The following is a 17,034-nucleotide window of genomic DNA, read 5'->3' on the forward strand; positions in this document are numbered from 1 at the left end:
AATGTGTACCCAGGGCCTGCTGACACTCTGCTTTATTGCATTCCAGATGTGGAGCGACATGCTCTTATGTGAATGGTCATAATGTTTTGCCCCATCATTGTAGGTGGAAGTGTTAAAGATGATCTATAGCTCCAAAAACTCGATGTATGCTGCTTTGGTTGCTAGTACGGCATGTATTTTGTATGGCAGACTATTAGAACAATTGAGGAACGGTAAAATATGCACCAGTCACATCCGTGGCTGCAACAGCCAAACAAATTAGCTGTTACAAAGCTCTGTAGCATCATTGTGAAGCAAGATGAGAAGATGTGTATTGCGGTATAAGCTCCAGATTTCTTCGTCACTGTTGTTAAGGAAGCTGTCACCAAGCTGTCTCCATAAGAATCTTGTGAAATCTAGGGCTATTCAGAAAGTAGGGAACGTTTCCGCCTGACACTGCTAAGTGTGTGCCGATTGCATGTATTTTTTTATGTGCATGCTCGGCAGCTCAGTCAGCAACCATCCGTGACAGTGGGAACGTCTCTGCATGTCTGTTTTCTTTTTTTTTTCTCTGGATTTGAAATGTGCGCTGCAATCAAAAATCCCGCCAGTTGTGAGGAGCATTCCGTAATATGGTTTTTGTTGGCAAAAATCCTAAAACCTATAGAAATTTATCGTGAACTGTGCGAGGTGTACGGAAACAATGTAATGGGTGAACGTTCCATCTGGAAATGGTCCATTTGGTTTAAAAATGGCCAAACCAATGTTCCTGATGATGAGGTATTGTGACTGATGATCTTGTCACTAAAGTTGGTGAAACAATTTTGAAAACTGTTGCTTCACAATAACAGTGCATTCGCTTTCTTTTCCACAAGTTTCGCGGTCTTTGTTGTTTGAAATTTTTACTCAAAAGCAAGGCTACCACAAATTTTGTCCGTGATTGGTGCCCAAAATGCTTACAAAGCACCATAATGACCAGCAATGGATCGAATCGTAACTGGTGACGAGACTTGGGTGAAAAATGTCAATTGCGAGACAAAATTACAGTCCATGGAGTGGGGCACACAAGGTCTCCCAAAAACAAAGAAAATGTTTGCAAACCTTGTCAGCAAGGAAGTTGACGGCGACAGTGTTTTGGGATATGCCAGGTGTGCTTCTTATGGATGTTCTTGAACGTGGAGCAACCATAAATTCTGCTCGGTACTGTCATTTTGCACAGCCTTAGAAGAGCAGTTCAAAACAAACGCCGAGGAAAGCTGACGTCCAAAATTTTGTTTTTGCCCAACCTCACATGGCAGACTGCACTAAAGAACTTGATTCATTCAAATGCAAAATTTTCCCTCATCTGCCCTACAGCCCTGATCTTGCACAAAGCGACTTCCATTTGTTTCCCAAGGTGAAGAAATGGCTTGCAATGCAGCGCTTTGATGACAACGTGGAACTCCAGATGGGCGTGACTCACTGCCTGAAGTCTCAGGCGGCAGAATTTATGATGGTCTTTCATAGCTTGTCCACCACTATGATAAGTGCCTCAATGTGTTTGGTGACTGTGTGGATAGGTAGTATGTCAGTCGCTCTTTCAGATGTATATAATAAAAAGTATTTCTTGTACTTTTTTTTATGCCAAAATGTTCCCTACTTTCTGAATAGCCCTCGTATCTTTTATATTATAAATAAAAATGTAAGTGTTCATTTGTTCAACATTGTATATCTCCAAAAGTTCTTCAAATTACCATGAAACTTTGAGTCACTGCTGCATTCAAATGTGCACGTGTTTTTATATACTTGCTGGAGTGCTACATAATGTACAAATATATATGTAAGAATTGTAGGGGAAATCTATAAAAAATTGTAAATATTTGTTTTTTCATAATATTAAATCTCCAAAAGTTCTTCACAAATTGCTCTGAAATTTTGACACAACATATCCTTCAAATATGTGTGTTTTTGTACTTTTTTTAAAAAAATGTAATACATAAAGGGGGAATGTTATTACCAAACATCTAAAAGTTTTTGACCTATCTACTTCATATTTTTATACAGTACCCTAAGGAACATTCAGACAGACATAGCCTATATATTTTTAATACATATGAAATATATAAACAGCTAAACGTAGTTACCAAATATCTCAGAAAGTACTCCACCGATTTACTTCAAATTTTTACATTTTACAGTGAAACATTGTTGGCAAACAGGAAGATATATTTATGGCTTATCAGCATATGATAGGAATGCTACAGATTCAGAATTTGCAGTAACTATAACAATGGCTCAGAGTGGTGAAGAGGAGATGGATGGAGAGGTGGGAGGAAACTGACAGAAAGTGGGAAGGAGGAAATGGACAGAGAGAGAGAAGGGGGGGGGGGAGGAGATAAGGATACATATCCAATCCCCATGCATATTAGAAATGTGTGCTCTCTCTTTTCTTTCTTTTTCACTTAATGAGACAGAGCTACAGCAATTTGAGTGTGGAAACAGCTGGTAAACAATAAAAAGCTACAGAAGCTATCTAACCAAAACCTAATTATGTCCTTACAAATGTTTAACCAAGTTGATGTTTCCATTTCACAGTTTGATTGGAGTCCACATGGTGAGTACACATAACAGCACACCCACAGCTCGTGAATGTCAGCCATTGAAATTTTGTACATTAAACGGAAACAACTAGCCTGAACATACGTAACCTCACTATTAATCAACTGTGCTGAGAGAACTTGAGTTATGGTGTAACCCAGGTTTGGTATCTGATACTCAGTTTATTACTGCTATGATGTCCACACTTTTAATTGGTATTCTTTTGTTTGGCACTGGTAGGACTGATTCCGAACATATTGCGTGTCACTGGTGGTCTGTCGAGGTCCTCGGGAGAGTGTACATCCTCAAGTTTAACTAATCTCATCATCAGTTCCCGTGAGATCTCAGTCCTGTCTCTCTATTTTCTCGAAGTTTTGAGGATGTACTGTCAAACCCATTTATATGAGTGGTCCGTTTCTATAAGATTATCTTTGTGCTATTTATTTTATTATACACCCTTTTTTGTGGTCTCTCTCCACTGCATAACAAATTTCTTTACTATGTTGTAAGTAATTATTTGTTATAACTATTTATACATTTTTGAATAATGTTCTTTTAATCCATTGTTGTTTGTGCTATTTCAATCTACCACAAAAAAACAGGTTTGACTGTATGGAGCAAAATTTCTTTTGTGTTTATTTATTTATTGATATTTTCTTGAATACTTAGCATTTTCCTTTACATAATAGGAAGCAAAACAATTTCTGACGTGTAACGTGAGCCCACGAGGCTTATGTGTAAAATATGTTGTCCTAATTTTTTTTGTTTTTGTAACATACATGGTGCCTTCGTCATTCATCTTTGAAGGAGATTTGTGTTGGCTGAAAATCTGTTGGCTGAATCTACTTCAGATTTTTACACATTACCCTAAGGAACATTCAGACAGACGGCCTATATATTTTAAATACATATGAAATATATAAAGGGTTAAACATAGTTACCAAAAATCTCAAAAAGTACTCCACCGATTTACTTCAAATTTTTACATATTACAGTGAAATGTTCACATTAGATCTCAATCTTGTCTCTCTATTTTCCCAAAGTTTTGAGGATGTACTGTCAAATCCATTTATACTGCATTTTCATGTTGATACAGTGTGAACTTGGTATATAAAGCACATTTAAACATGTATAACACCGCTTTTTTCTACAGTTTTATAGTTTTCCTCTATGTAGGGTAGTAACTAAGGAATCGGTCTGCGCAATCTGTTCCCATCATGTATTTGTTATAATCCAGTACAGCTTCAGGGTTTTGACTCATGCGATTGGTTTTTCTGTATATTTTTTGTGTGTCTAAAAAATTGGCATTATATATGGTAGAAATTATTCGTATCATTTTTGTCTTCAATGCTCTCTATAATTGTGCCAGTACTTCACAATTTTTTTATATTTAGTTCCAAATAAATTTAATTTTGCATTCTTTAACATTGTTGGAAATCTGCCTTTTAGTCACATCATTCCATAAACCTGAATTTTCTTTGTAAGCAAATGTTCTACAAGTTCTACATGGTTGCAGTAACTATCCATGTATAGATGGAGCCATTTTCCACAAACATGTGTCATTAGTTTCATCACTGTCTCCTTTAAAGGCTGTTAAATGGTAGAGTATATTTTCAAACTATGGAAAATCCAGGATAGAATGTTACAATATTATGAGAAGGAAAGTTGCCACTCACCATATAGCGGAGATGCTGACTCGCAGATAGGCACAACAAAAAAGACTCTCACAATTACAGCTTTTGGCCATTAAGGCCTTCGTCAACAATACACGCACACACACACACACACACACACACACACACACACGTAAATGCAACTCGCACACAAACCTGCAGCTGCAGTCTAAGGCAACTGAAACCGTACTGTGTTTGAGAATTGTGCTATAATTGTGAGAGTCTCTTTGTTGTGCCTGTCTGCGACTCAGTGTCTCCACTATATGGTGTCAACTTTCCTTCTCATAATATTATAGAGTATATTTTGAAAGAGGAAATACATCCCATTATTAAACTGCACAGCATCTGGAAGAGTATGCCATATTTTGTAACTTTGTATGGGCTATAAATTTTGAAATGTAGTTGTTCATGTCAAGATATCATTCCTTCATTGATAAAAATATTTTGACCAAGATTAAAATTTTTTTAAACTTCTTAGAGACATAATCAGTTGTAGTTTGCACCTTGAAGAGTCAATCGGTGTTGTCCTGTTTATTATTGGTATCTTAAAAATGCTAATATTCATTGAAATCTGTTATGAGACATCATTTTGCAAAATATTGGTGGTTTCCAATAACAGATTTGTTTACCAATAATTGTCCACCTTTGGTTTTTTTATGATTCCCATCAGAATAGCAGACCCAAAACATTTTCTAAGTTTGGCTGCCTTCACATCTACAAACTTGACACTTTTGTTATTTGGCTTCCTCCCTAAAAATAATTTAGTGACATCCTCAATCTTCTGTATATTGCTGGGAAATATGTTAAGACCCAGAAATCCTTCAGTTTCATTATTGGTCCTCGATAAATCAACATCTGATCACTCACAGTGTGATCTTCGTTTGATTCTTCCGTATCACTTGGCCGTGATAGTGTTTGTTGAATTCTCCATGTACATATTTCAGAGTCATTAGAAGATTCTGCTTTGCGCTATTTTTCTGGTGATGTAATGTCTTCTACTTCTTTGCAAACCCCGAATTCAACTGGAATATCAAACAACGTGTCAGTGCATTCATAATGTATACCTGTGTCTTCTCCTTCGTTTGCCCTTATCAAAGAGCATGAGTTTTTATAAAAACAGTGTGCTGAAATGTCTGTACCTTATTGTCCCTTGACGCAGAAAACATGGAGTATTGGTGTTTGTTTGATAGTGTTGATCATGGCACCACAGTTGTGTCACCAGTGCTTGCCAGCTTTTTCTGTGCACGACACAAATCTGGTGCCAGTGGTATTTGCGTGACACAAACATTGTGCCAGCAGCATCTGCCCGATAGATGTTCGCATGACACCAACATAGTTCCCCCAGACAGCATTGTGTTAAAATCACTGTGACCAGAGTTGAAATTGGAATGCTTGCACCAAAATCATAAAACTAGTGTACACTGAAATACATTTTTGGTGCTGTCAGTTGAACTGTGGTACATGGAAAAGTGGAAAAAAATTACTATCTGCAACATCCGATAAAGACAAATAGGTCATTTGTAAAATTTCTGGTTGGTTATCAAGTCTGCGCTTTATATTCTCTCTATTTTGGCCATCAACAGATATTTTGTAACCCAAATAACAAAGCCCATTATCTCCTTTTTGTGTTTATTTCCTAATCTAATTCCCACACCATTACCTGATTTAATTTGACTGCCCTCCATTATTCTTGTTTTTCCTTTGTTGGTGCTCATCCTACATCATCTTTTCAAGACACTACCCATTGTGTTCAACTGATCTTCCAAGTCCTTTGCTGTCTCTTGACAAACTACTATCTACATTTAGATTAAAATAATTTAATAGTTGACACTTCATGGCCCAGTGCTGGTTTCCTACTATCAGAGCACTGTCATGCCCGAACTGTTCGCCATTGCCAAACTGCAACATGCCACAACAATTGGTCAGTTCATGTTGTCCGGCTTTCTTTCTTGTTATGTTCAGATCCTGACTCATGGGTTTGACCCTGTAGTTTCGTATTTCATTACGCACACACACACACACACACACACACACACACACACACACACACACACACACACGGTTCCAATGATATACACACATTTCATGCACAACACTAACAAAATACTACTGGATCCTTCCAAACACTTGATGCAGTTCAGTGTCACATATCCTAAGAAAGTTCATTATCAAAGTTTCAAGAACTGGCTTTAAATGTTGGCTCTAGAAATATACTACAGCCCCCTATGTATTGCTGACATAGGGATCATGAGAACAAGATTAGAATAATTATTGCATTCACAGAGGCATTCAATCAATCATTCTTCCCTCATTCCATACATGAATGCAATAGGAAGAAACTTTAATAACTGGTACAGTGGGACATACCCTCTGCCATGAACCTTACAGTGGTTTGCAGAGTATAGATGTAGATGTGAAGCTAAATTTTTAAAGGCCATAAATCATCGTTGCCATGGGAATATACGTATCATAAATGAACAGTTGTATGCATAGTAATGTTGTAGTGCAATGGTTAGCACATTAATCTGTTGTGCAGAAGGTTATAAGTTTGAAGCTTGTGAAATACAGCAGTTTTAAATTTCTAAATCCAAACAAAATACTTACATTTTATTTTTATTCAATTAATTGAGTTAAACATTTTTTTTTTAATTTATAATACTTTGTGTGTCATTTTCATTATCACTTTGCACTTATTTTTTCTTCCTACCATGCTTTTTTTCGTTTGGAATATGCCGGCTTCATCTATAATGCACAGTAAAGTTCTAACAAGGACTGCTTGTCAGTTGGTAAAGCAGCGTTACGTGTAACTCGTGTGAGGATAGTCTCAGCCAACCACTAAAAGACAGTGAGAAATTACAATTTGTTTTTTAGTGCTCAGACTGAAATTTTTCTGTCCTGAGTTTGCCCGTAGAGGTTAACTTCAGTGACTGTGAACAAAGCAGTCATGATTTTAGTTCTGCCATTGATTGCTAACTGCCATTTTCTTGGATACATTGCACATTGCAAGATTGTGGTTCAGCTTAGGACGTCAGTTTAAATTCAGGACTACAAATCACACCCCGTTGACAGAGTATCTCGCATTTGTGTCATACCTTGTGGCGGCTGCTTCCAACATTGTTCCATGTTACACGTTAACAGCATTTGCAAAATGGCATGCTGTGTTGGTGGTTCACCCGTGACAGAGCGGTATGTGGCAGCTGATTTGGCAACTCTGTAGTTGAAAGTGACAGACGTCAACTATCAAGTGATTCTAATCAGACTGTAGCAAATTCCAAAGAGAGTGTGGCAGTAATCACTGTCAAAAGGTTTCCCTAAATTGCTATACAGACCCACAATCTTTTCTAGCTAGCACAACATTTAATTTCAATTTCACAGTTTCAGATCGAGAGTAGAAAAGCACAGTTCCAGCTGGGGAACCTGCGGAGTCAGTTTCAGCAGGAGGGTGGGGGAGGTGAAGAGATGGATCTGGTGACTGGGGAGGGCCAAGATGCCCTCCCAGTCTTGGAGGGGGAGGTCTCGTCCTCGACGAGCGACGAGAGGGGGGCGGCGGGACCCGACCCCCTGGTGCCACCTCCGGAGGCCGGCGAACAGATGGTGGTGTCCGAAGCCGGAGTGTTTCCCCAGCAGGGCTTGGAGGAGCAGGAGGTGGAAGAGGAAGTGCTGGATGGCTCAGTGATGGGTGACGTCGTAAGCGGGGTGCCGTCGCTGTCGCCGGACACATCCGAATCTGCTCTCGAGTTGTTGTGCCAGCCATTTGAGCCCGGCCAGAGTGGTTTAGGTGATCTTACGGTAAGTCATTTTCATAAACGTACATGTATTGCAATTGAATGTCACATAATACGATATATGATGTATTACTCATTATTTCCGAGACTACTCGCAGGAGGGTGGTTGATCCGAGTATCTACTTCGACAGAAAACTTTTTAAGATAATGGGTATTCACTTGTTTCTGGTCTCCGCCAATATTAACTTTCAGTACTCGGACAGTTTGGTGTCCGTATGGGTCTTGTGTAAATGTTTTCATGTTCTATGACCACATGCAGAGGAAATCCACTGCCCAGGAGTGATATAATTTCATTTTCTATTAAGTAGTGTTACTGAAGAATACAGTGTCATCTGCTAGTTAAAAGTTGACAAAGTCATTACAAACTGAGGCTATTTGACTTCTGTTGGAACTGCTACTCCAGTGAGACACTACGTTGAGAGGTTTCTTTGAGTGAATGATTAGTAATTCACTTTTTCACACGTTATTGAGGAAGTAACATTAACTGAATTTTCCGTATTGTTTGCTCTTGAAACGGATTTTTAGCTTCTTAGGCCATGGTCCAGTGATAACTGTACACACAAAATGATACGTGAATTTGGTAGAGTGGACTAAGCGTAGTGTACTGCTCTTCTCACCTCTCTCTCTCTCTCTCTCTCTCTCTCTCTCTCTCTCTCTCTCTCTCTCTCTCTCTCTCTCTCTCTCTCTCTCACACACACACACACACACACACACACACACACACACACACACACACACACAAAATAATGGTACCAAATCTTTGCTACTGAAGATGCAAATTCAAATTTATCAAAGGAAAAAAAGTTACTTCTCTCAAAGGTCTAATTGTTGTTATGGTACTAGTAAGAGGCGCTGTATGTATCGATTAATATTGAGACACATGTAATGAAGGAGTAAAATCATACAGCAAATTTATGAGACTGTACAGCCCTTTATTTATGAGACAAGTGCTAGGTAATTTTGGTATAGCGGGAGTATGCTACCAACCAATCCTTTGAATGTATGTGCATTTTAAGGAATGTTCATCTGCTGATAAAACAAGTGTATGACAGTTTAAGTGATTTTTTTTTTATTTATTTTTTTCCCCCAAACGATTGTGCTTATTTCAAAATTAGTCACAGTAGGAATCTATACAATACAAGGAATAAAAAATGGGACACCAAAAAGAAAAAGCTGAAGAATTTCATCCCTAAAAGTTATCAAAATGTAGTCTTTATTACTAAAATGCTAACCTGGTACCAGTTGCAGCTTAAGGGCAACAAAAATTCAATTTTCAGTATTTCACGTAATTATTAACCAAATTTAAAATGCTTTCATAATCTATTAATAAAGAGTGTATCAACACAGTATTTGAGAATGAGAGTGCTTAGTGACTTCCAACAAATTTACTCATAATTTCAAACCTTTACGAAACTTTTTCTTGTTAACACCCCGCACAAAATTATGAAAGGAAAACTAGGTATCACTTACCATAGTTTTGCTGTTCATACAGTCGGACTTCAAGCATCAGGCATGATATTTTGATATATTTTACTTTACAAACTTTATTTGTAACACAGTTTGCAGACAGTACCACTGAATGTACCTGCAGAGTTCTATCATTGTGTGACACATAGCTCTGGAGATATGACATCGTAAACCCCGAGACGTGTGGAAAACTGTCTTTTGGTTAAAACAGAGCACAAATTAATGATTTTATATCCATCCAGTATTTCATGACGACGGCACTTAGTGACTTCTAACAAACTTAAAGCGTAATGTCAAACTGTTCCTGAACTTGTTCTTGCTTGCACACATAAAGGCAGATATTCAACACATTAACTCATTTTTAAAGTAAATCGCCTTTTTCAAACTGTTTTATATACAGGAGTTCAATTCAGTAAAGAAGCGGGGTTTACTGGTGTAAAACTATGTTGCCTTTCTGTGACACATTTATCGATTTGGAGTGCTTCAAACGGTGTTATCTGTGTTGTACCAGTGGTTTTGTGTTAGAAGATCTTTTATAAAGCAGAAAGATGTCATTACCCAAAGTAGCTGATGTAGATAATCATATGACACAGAATGCTGGCTTACAGTTAAATGACCAAACACTACTTTCTGTTTTCTTTCTGTTACATTAAGTTTTAGGTATGCAAATGTTACATTACAACAGTAAATTCGAATATATTTTTCATATTTTGTTAAATATAATAATTTCTGTGTAAAGTAAAAAAGTAATTCTCTCTTGTGTAACCATTGTGTATCTCGTCATTTACTGTAATGGTATGAGTAATATCTGTGTAAGTTGCATGTTCTGTAGCTGTGGTTGTCACATTGGGTCATCAGTTGGTGATGGCCAAAGAAGCTGAAAGCTGTTTCGTGATCAACTTCCAAAGTGTTTCCATTTTAGTATTATTAACAAAGTGTCGGTGGTATCCTCCAGCATGGTATTGCCTGTACTTTCATTGTGACAGTTTGATGCCATGTGAAATGCTCTTGAAACATGTTGTATTCATACATTTACAAATACTATTTCTTGGCATGCTCATTTTTGTAACGTGATTGGTTGAATACCTCTTACTTGGTCATTTATTGTTCTCGCAATTTCCTCCACTGCTTTGCCAGGATTCGTGCTTGGACTTCATTGTGCACCTGCAACCTGAATGTCAGGTAAGTGTGAGGTATTATACCTTTCCGTATGTGTACAGAAATAGACTGAGTCTGAAACAGATATGAAAAAGAATGTTATGTATGTTTGTTTGGTGAATATTTATTCCGTAGTCGTGCTGCATGTGACATTGGTAAATTCTTTAGAGGGTGAAGTGTCCACATCCGTTAATGTACCTGAGAAAGACCGCACACTCGAAGCTTGCTAATACTGCTTAATAAAAGACTCATTTAAACTAATAGTCTAGTCAAAATGATGTGATGCCTACTGTTAATCTGCTTCTTCAAGAAGACAACTTTTTATACACTGATTATGTACAGCGAATCACAGGAAGTAATAGTTCCCTTGGAAACACACACACACACACACTTATGGAGATGCATATCTCTTGCACAATTCAGTGTTCTTCAAAGTTTATCGGATGACTCGCACAGTAGCATAGAACACTGGGTAGATTTGGTTAGGAAGTAAGTGAATACAAACCACACTCTGTGTATCTGTTTACTTACAGTTCATTCACTGAAAGCACAATGGCCGATGGAGCGGTGTGTGAAAACAGTACCATCTTAGGCAGACACACAATTCTGTGGGATAGCCAAACCCTGACAGTAGCTAACAGCAAAGTTCATATCACAACCCGGAAGAAAACCTTATAGGATGGGGTTGTCATCAATAGATACGAGGGAGAGCTAGCTGTAAACACCACCTGGTTGCAACAAGTGAGGCAGTGCCTGTCAACGTGGCCCCTAAATCTGTCTTAAGTGTTTTGCCACACGACCTGACTCTGGCGGGCATATCCTTTCGTGCTATACCTAGCAGACGCGGCGAACTTACGTGTAATTATGTGATCGATTTGTCATATTGTGAGGTTACATAAGTCCATTTGGAAGCAGTCATTTAATTTTCATTAGAAATGGATCGAGAAAAACAAAGTATAAGATGTTAAAAAAGTGAAGAGAAGTAAAAGCCAATTTAAGTCTAGGATATGGGGAGAGAGACAAGAAGCAAAAAGCTGTCAGGAGTTATGGTGGACCAACCAAGATACATATTATAATAATAAAAGGAAGAGGAAAAAATCAAATATGGTAGGTAAAAAAACAGGTTAGATGTGTTGCTTCTCATTTCAGATCCTAAGCAGGAAAACACAAAGCATAAGGAAGCCAGTTAATTGTATCAAAGGAAAATTTAATTAAGAAAACTGGTTAATTTCAGGCAGAATTGCTATCAACGATTTACCTTCAGGGGGTGATTTGTGTAATACTACCAATATGCTCACAAACTGTCTCATCAAAATATCCGGGCTCTCCTATGTAAAGCAGAGCCGGACCTGCCAGTTTAAATGAGGCGGGGAGTAGTGTTGTCAGTAAGAGCGCAGTGTGTCAGTCAGGAGAGCCCCGACGTTGGCCAGTGATTGGATATCCCCCGATAACAAATCTGCCAGGGGCATTTCAGGCCTGCAGTCGACTGTCGGCGATGTCGTTACCGAGTCCAAATGCGAAGGAACAATTGCAGCTAACCGGAGACCGAGCAGAGACCGTGTGAGGATAGACAGGAACTGTCAGTCATTGCAAACTGTTGTAAGAAATCGCACAAAGAATTCGTGAGGCAGTTACAAAGAACTGGGTACAGTGCTCGAGCAGCTCCTTGCAAGCCACACATTTCTGTGCTGAACACTGACACTTAAGGTGGTGTAAAAAAGAGATACGACTGGATGGTGGATGACTGGAAATGAGTGATTTACCATCTGGCAATCCAATGAAGGGTTTGGGTTTGGTGAATGCTCGGAGAACATTACCTGCCATCATGTGTAGTGCCAGCAGTGAGGAACAGAGGAGTTGGAGTTATATGTGGGTATTTTTTGTGGTTTGGATGCTATCCTCTTACTGTGTTTAAGAAAATGATAAATGTGGAAGGAAATAAACATATTTCATTGCATTGTGTACTGTATACAGCAGAAGAACAGTTCAGAGACAAAGATTGATTGTATTGGTGTGACAGCAAACCCTGTTATAAAGCAGCAGCTATTAGGCAATGGTTTCCCGAAATGGACTGACCTGCCCAGAGTTCCGACCAGAATCCAGTGCGATACCTGTGCGATCAGTTAGAATGTCATCTGTGCTTCCAAATTCTAGTGTCCGTCACCACCACCTCTTCTGGTTTCATCCCTAGAGGAAGAATCAGCTTTTCCCCTCAGATATCCAGCTTTTCCCCCCAGGTATTCAGCTTTTCCCCCCAGGTATTCAGCTTTTACCCTCAGGTATTCAGCTCACATACTTTGGTCAGGTAGTGTGTAAAAGTAAAAATAAGATACTTGGAACTTTCAGAAGTGGGTCTGAATAACCTGGTCTTCCTTTTTAACATTTCTCACCCATTGCTTTCTCCTTCTTGAGGAAAGAACTATTAGTTCCAAAAGCTAGCAAGTTTTTAACTTTTACTTTTATCCATCTCTATCGGCAAGATTGTCGGAAGTATTCGGCACTGACTGCACGGTAAGACATCTGATAGTGCAGCAGCTGAGGCATTCCCACAAAGTCTTGAATGTGCAGTCAAAGAGTTAACAGTGCAACCAATTGCTTCTGATAACGTATATTCTTGTGGTCATATTGTTCCACATCTGTATAGCAAAAAATTTGTAAATTGTATTAATTTACGAATTCTTTGCTGCACCTTAAATGTCTTCTAATATTATGGTCAGGAATGCTTATCTTTCTCTTCAATGTTTATCTTGTGTGTCCTTTTCTTTCTTTCTCTGTTGTCACAAAATCGTCATCCTCTTCTTCTAAAGGCTATTCCTTGTCGTTGCAACCATCCTCTCCTGTTTTGTAGTGCCCTTTTCATTTCCTGATAATCTTGTCATCTTGTTACTTCCAGTAGACCTATTTTCTTTCTCGGCCTCCTCTTGGTTTTCCATCACAGAACTTTTCCTTCCAGTATGTCTATTAAAAACTTATTGCTTCTCAATTTAAAAAGAAATTGTTAGTCCTTTCTGTATTGTTACATTGCTGTTTTCTTCTGTCCAGCTGGTCCACACGAACCTTCTCCAGAGCTATATTTACATCACTTCTATGTGCTTTCTGTCCATTTTTAACGGTGTCCAGATTTCACAACCATTGCTTTAAAATAACTGATAGTTAAAAATGTGCATATCATATGTTCAGCATTTTCAGCAGTTTTGAAAAAAAAGTTGAACTTAAAAGGCAAAAAACAAAACTTTGCTAGTAAGAAAATAACAATTGAGGACATATGAACATAGATTGAAAAAAAAATTGATAATTTAGTTATTTATGCATCTTAGTTACAAAAGGCAACTGATGCAGCGTGGAAAATATTGTAACAGCTAAACATGCCTTCAATGAACAAAGCTGTTTAGTACTGAAAAAATAAAAATGATTTGTCAAGAAGTTTGTCCGATGTGCCTTTGTATGTGGCTGTGAAAACTGTGTCGTGTAACTGTTTTTAAATTTTTTAAAATTGTACATTTAATCATCCTTGAATTGGCAACTGGTGAACTAGTGGCTGTGCTTATGTTAGACAACTAAGCCCATTGTCTGGGGCTTGATCTGTAAGTGTTCGTTATTTCTTTTGGCATAATGCTTAGTATATGTTAAATAAGTTGGCCCATCATTCACACTCAGAGCTAAACCTTAGGATCTGCTGTAACTGACTGGGTGTGATAGTTTCCAGTTTAGAAGCAGCAAAGGGTGTACCACTGACGGTTCTCAGTAAAGTGTTCAAAACAACTTTTTGTCAAGCAATACTTTAGTTGTAAGTAAATGCCACTCTCCTGCTCTGAACGCATTTTATAACAACATCTTTTACATTTGATTACTCGTCATTTAAAGTACGTGTTGTGTGTGAGCACCCCCTGTCACTTATTTATGACAGGTGGAGGGCCCTTCAGTGGAAGTAGCGACCGTGGAGGAGCTACTGTCGGAGGACGGCTGCAACATTGACCCAGTGCTGGTGGGTGATGGCGCTCTGGATGATGAGAGTGTCCTCATCAGCACCACTGTGGGGGAGGCAGAGCTGGCAATACTGCAATGGGGCGAGGGCGACGACCAGGCCTGCGAGGAGGTGGTGGCTACAGCCGGTGCCATTCCTACCATTGGCTCAGATGCACTCCTCTCCGACGACTCGCAGCAGTCACTATCGAGCCAGCTGCTCGGGCGGGGAGACGAGGATGGTGATCCGGCGGTAGTTGCTGCCGGTATCCGGCATATGTCCGGACTTCCACCAGACAGCACTACTGCCCCAGAAGCCAACAACAACACGTGAGTAGCCAGTTTGCTCAAATACTGGGTTTAAGATTTTTTAAATCATTGTATTGACCAACAATTGTATTGTGTAACAACTTGAATTCCTCTTCTTTTTGTTGTTGTTTCTATTATTATAATACTCCTTTGTCTTCTCTCCGTGTTGACTGTTCCTGCCTTCTATCTCTGTTGTTCCTGATTTTATATTTCTCTTTCCTTGAAAGCCTTATAAATTTAGTATTTTATCCTTAAAAAGTTTCTTATTGTTATTAGCATTTTTTATGTTTTTATTTCTTTCTATTCTTTTCTTGTGTCTGTAATCTGTGCTATCATTGTCTGTTTCCAGAGATACAGAAATATTTGTTTCATTAGCTTGTACTCATTTGTTTAAGCATCCCCATAAGACTTCTGACTGGTTTAATGCAGCCTGCCATACTTCCCTCTCCTGTGCCAACCTCTTCATCTAATCCATCCAATGTTTTCAGTTATCAGTTGGATGTATTCCTATCTATGTCCCCTATACTTTTTATCTCCTAAAGCTCCGTCAGGAGCCAGGAATGTTGTTGCTTGATTTCTTAACACACACCCTATCATCCTATTCCATCTTCCTACTGATATTTTTCACATATTTTGCGAACAAGCTCTGTATTCCTTACCTTACCAGCCCACCTAACTTTCAGCACCATTCTATAACACCACATCTTGTACACTTTGACTTCCTTCTTTTGCAGTTTCATCACAGGCTGTGAATCACCTGCATACAATCCTGTGCTCCAGACGTTCATTTAAGAAATTCTGACCTCAAATGATACTAGCAACCTTCTTTAAGTCAGGAATGTCTTCTTTGCCTCTGTTAGTTTACTTGTATATCTTCCTTGCTTTTTTAGTCATGTTTTATTTTGCTTCCATGGTAGCAGAATACCTACACTTCATAAGCCTCATGGTCCCCAATTTTGATGTTAAGTTTCTCACAATTTTTTTTCTGCTATACCTCATTACCTTCTTTGGTCTACTCTCAATCCATTTTCTGTAAAATGTTCATTTCTTTCACTAAATCCTACAATTTTTCCTCACATTCACTGAAAGTAGAAATGTCACGAGTGAATCTTACTGGTATCCCTTCAGCCTGAATTGCAATCTCACTTGTAAACTTTTCTTTTTCCTCTGTCATTGCTTAATTGATATATAAATTGAAAGTAGGAGCAGAAGACTTCATCTTGTTGTATACTTATTTTCATCTAAGTACTTTTTCTCGGTCTTCTATTTATGTTCCCTCCTTGTGTTTAGTAAACATAGTATATTACTAATATTTCTGGTGCGTTTACTTTTCCTAAAGCCAAACTGATAATGATCTGAAAGACACTGGGTTTTCCTTTTAGTCTTTGTGTATAATATTTTTGCCACACACACCTTTCCTTTTCAAACAATGGAAAATCCAGGATGAAATGGAACAGTATTATGAGAAAGAAAGTTCCTACTCACCATATAGCGGAGATGGTGAGTCGCAGATAGGCGCAACTATATAGCTTTTGGTCATTAAGGCCTTCATCAGCAATACACGCGCACACACACACACACACACACACACACACAAACACACACACACACACACACACACACACACACACACCACAGTGTGGTTTCAGTTGCCTGAGACTGCAATCTGTGCATGTGTGTGCATGTGCACGCGCGCGCATGGATGCGTGTGTGCGCACGCGTGTATGTCTGTCTATTGTTGACGAAGGCCTTAACGGGCAAAAGCTAAAATTGTGAGTGTCTTTTTGTTGTGCCTATCTGCGACTCACGTTTTCCTTTTGAAGTTTCTGTATAATATTCGTGCCAGTATCTACATGTACATCCATACTCTGCAAATCATCATGAAATGCATGGCAGAGGGTCATGGGTCAGGCATACCTGTGAACATCAGTGCTGCCCTTCTCTGTATATGTTCAGTATCCCCTGTTAATCATGTCCCGCACACTTAGTAATATGATGCATGAGCTCATAAGCTAGTTGTGCAATAGTTCACACACTTATCTGCTCTTGCTCTTTCTGGACATTGTGGATGATATTTTTCTGAAAGTCTAATGGTGTACCTCCAGTCTCTCAGGCTCTACAGA

The 17,034-nt window shown here is 38.7% G+C and overlaps 1 protein-coding gene across 1 annotated transcript in view; it reads left to right on the forward strand.

Moving 5' to 3' along the window:
* Positions 1–17,034, forward strand: part of LOC126424619 (mucin-4-like) — a 65,632-nt gene that overhangs the window by 24,853 nt on the left and 23,745 nt on the right. Inside the window, exons 2-3 of the mRNA XM_050087356.1 lie at positions 7,605–8,018; positions 14,547–14,932. Of these exons, the coding sequence (XP_049943313.1) occupies positions 7,689–8,018; positions 14,547–14,932 (716 nt within the window). The 5' untranslated portion in view covers positions 7,605–7,688. The remainder of the gene's footprint in view (positions 1–7,604; positions 8,019–14,546; positions 14,933–17,034) is intronic.

The sequence above is a fragment of the Schistocerca serialis genome, chromosome 10, assembly GCF_023864345.2.
Source record: "Schistocerca serialis cubense isolate TAMUIC-IGC-003099 chromosome 10, iqSchSeri2.2, whole genome shotgun sequence".
Classification (NCBI taxonomy): Eukaryota; Metazoa; Arthropoda; class Insecta; order Orthoptera; family Acrididae; genus Schistocerca; species Schistocerca serialis.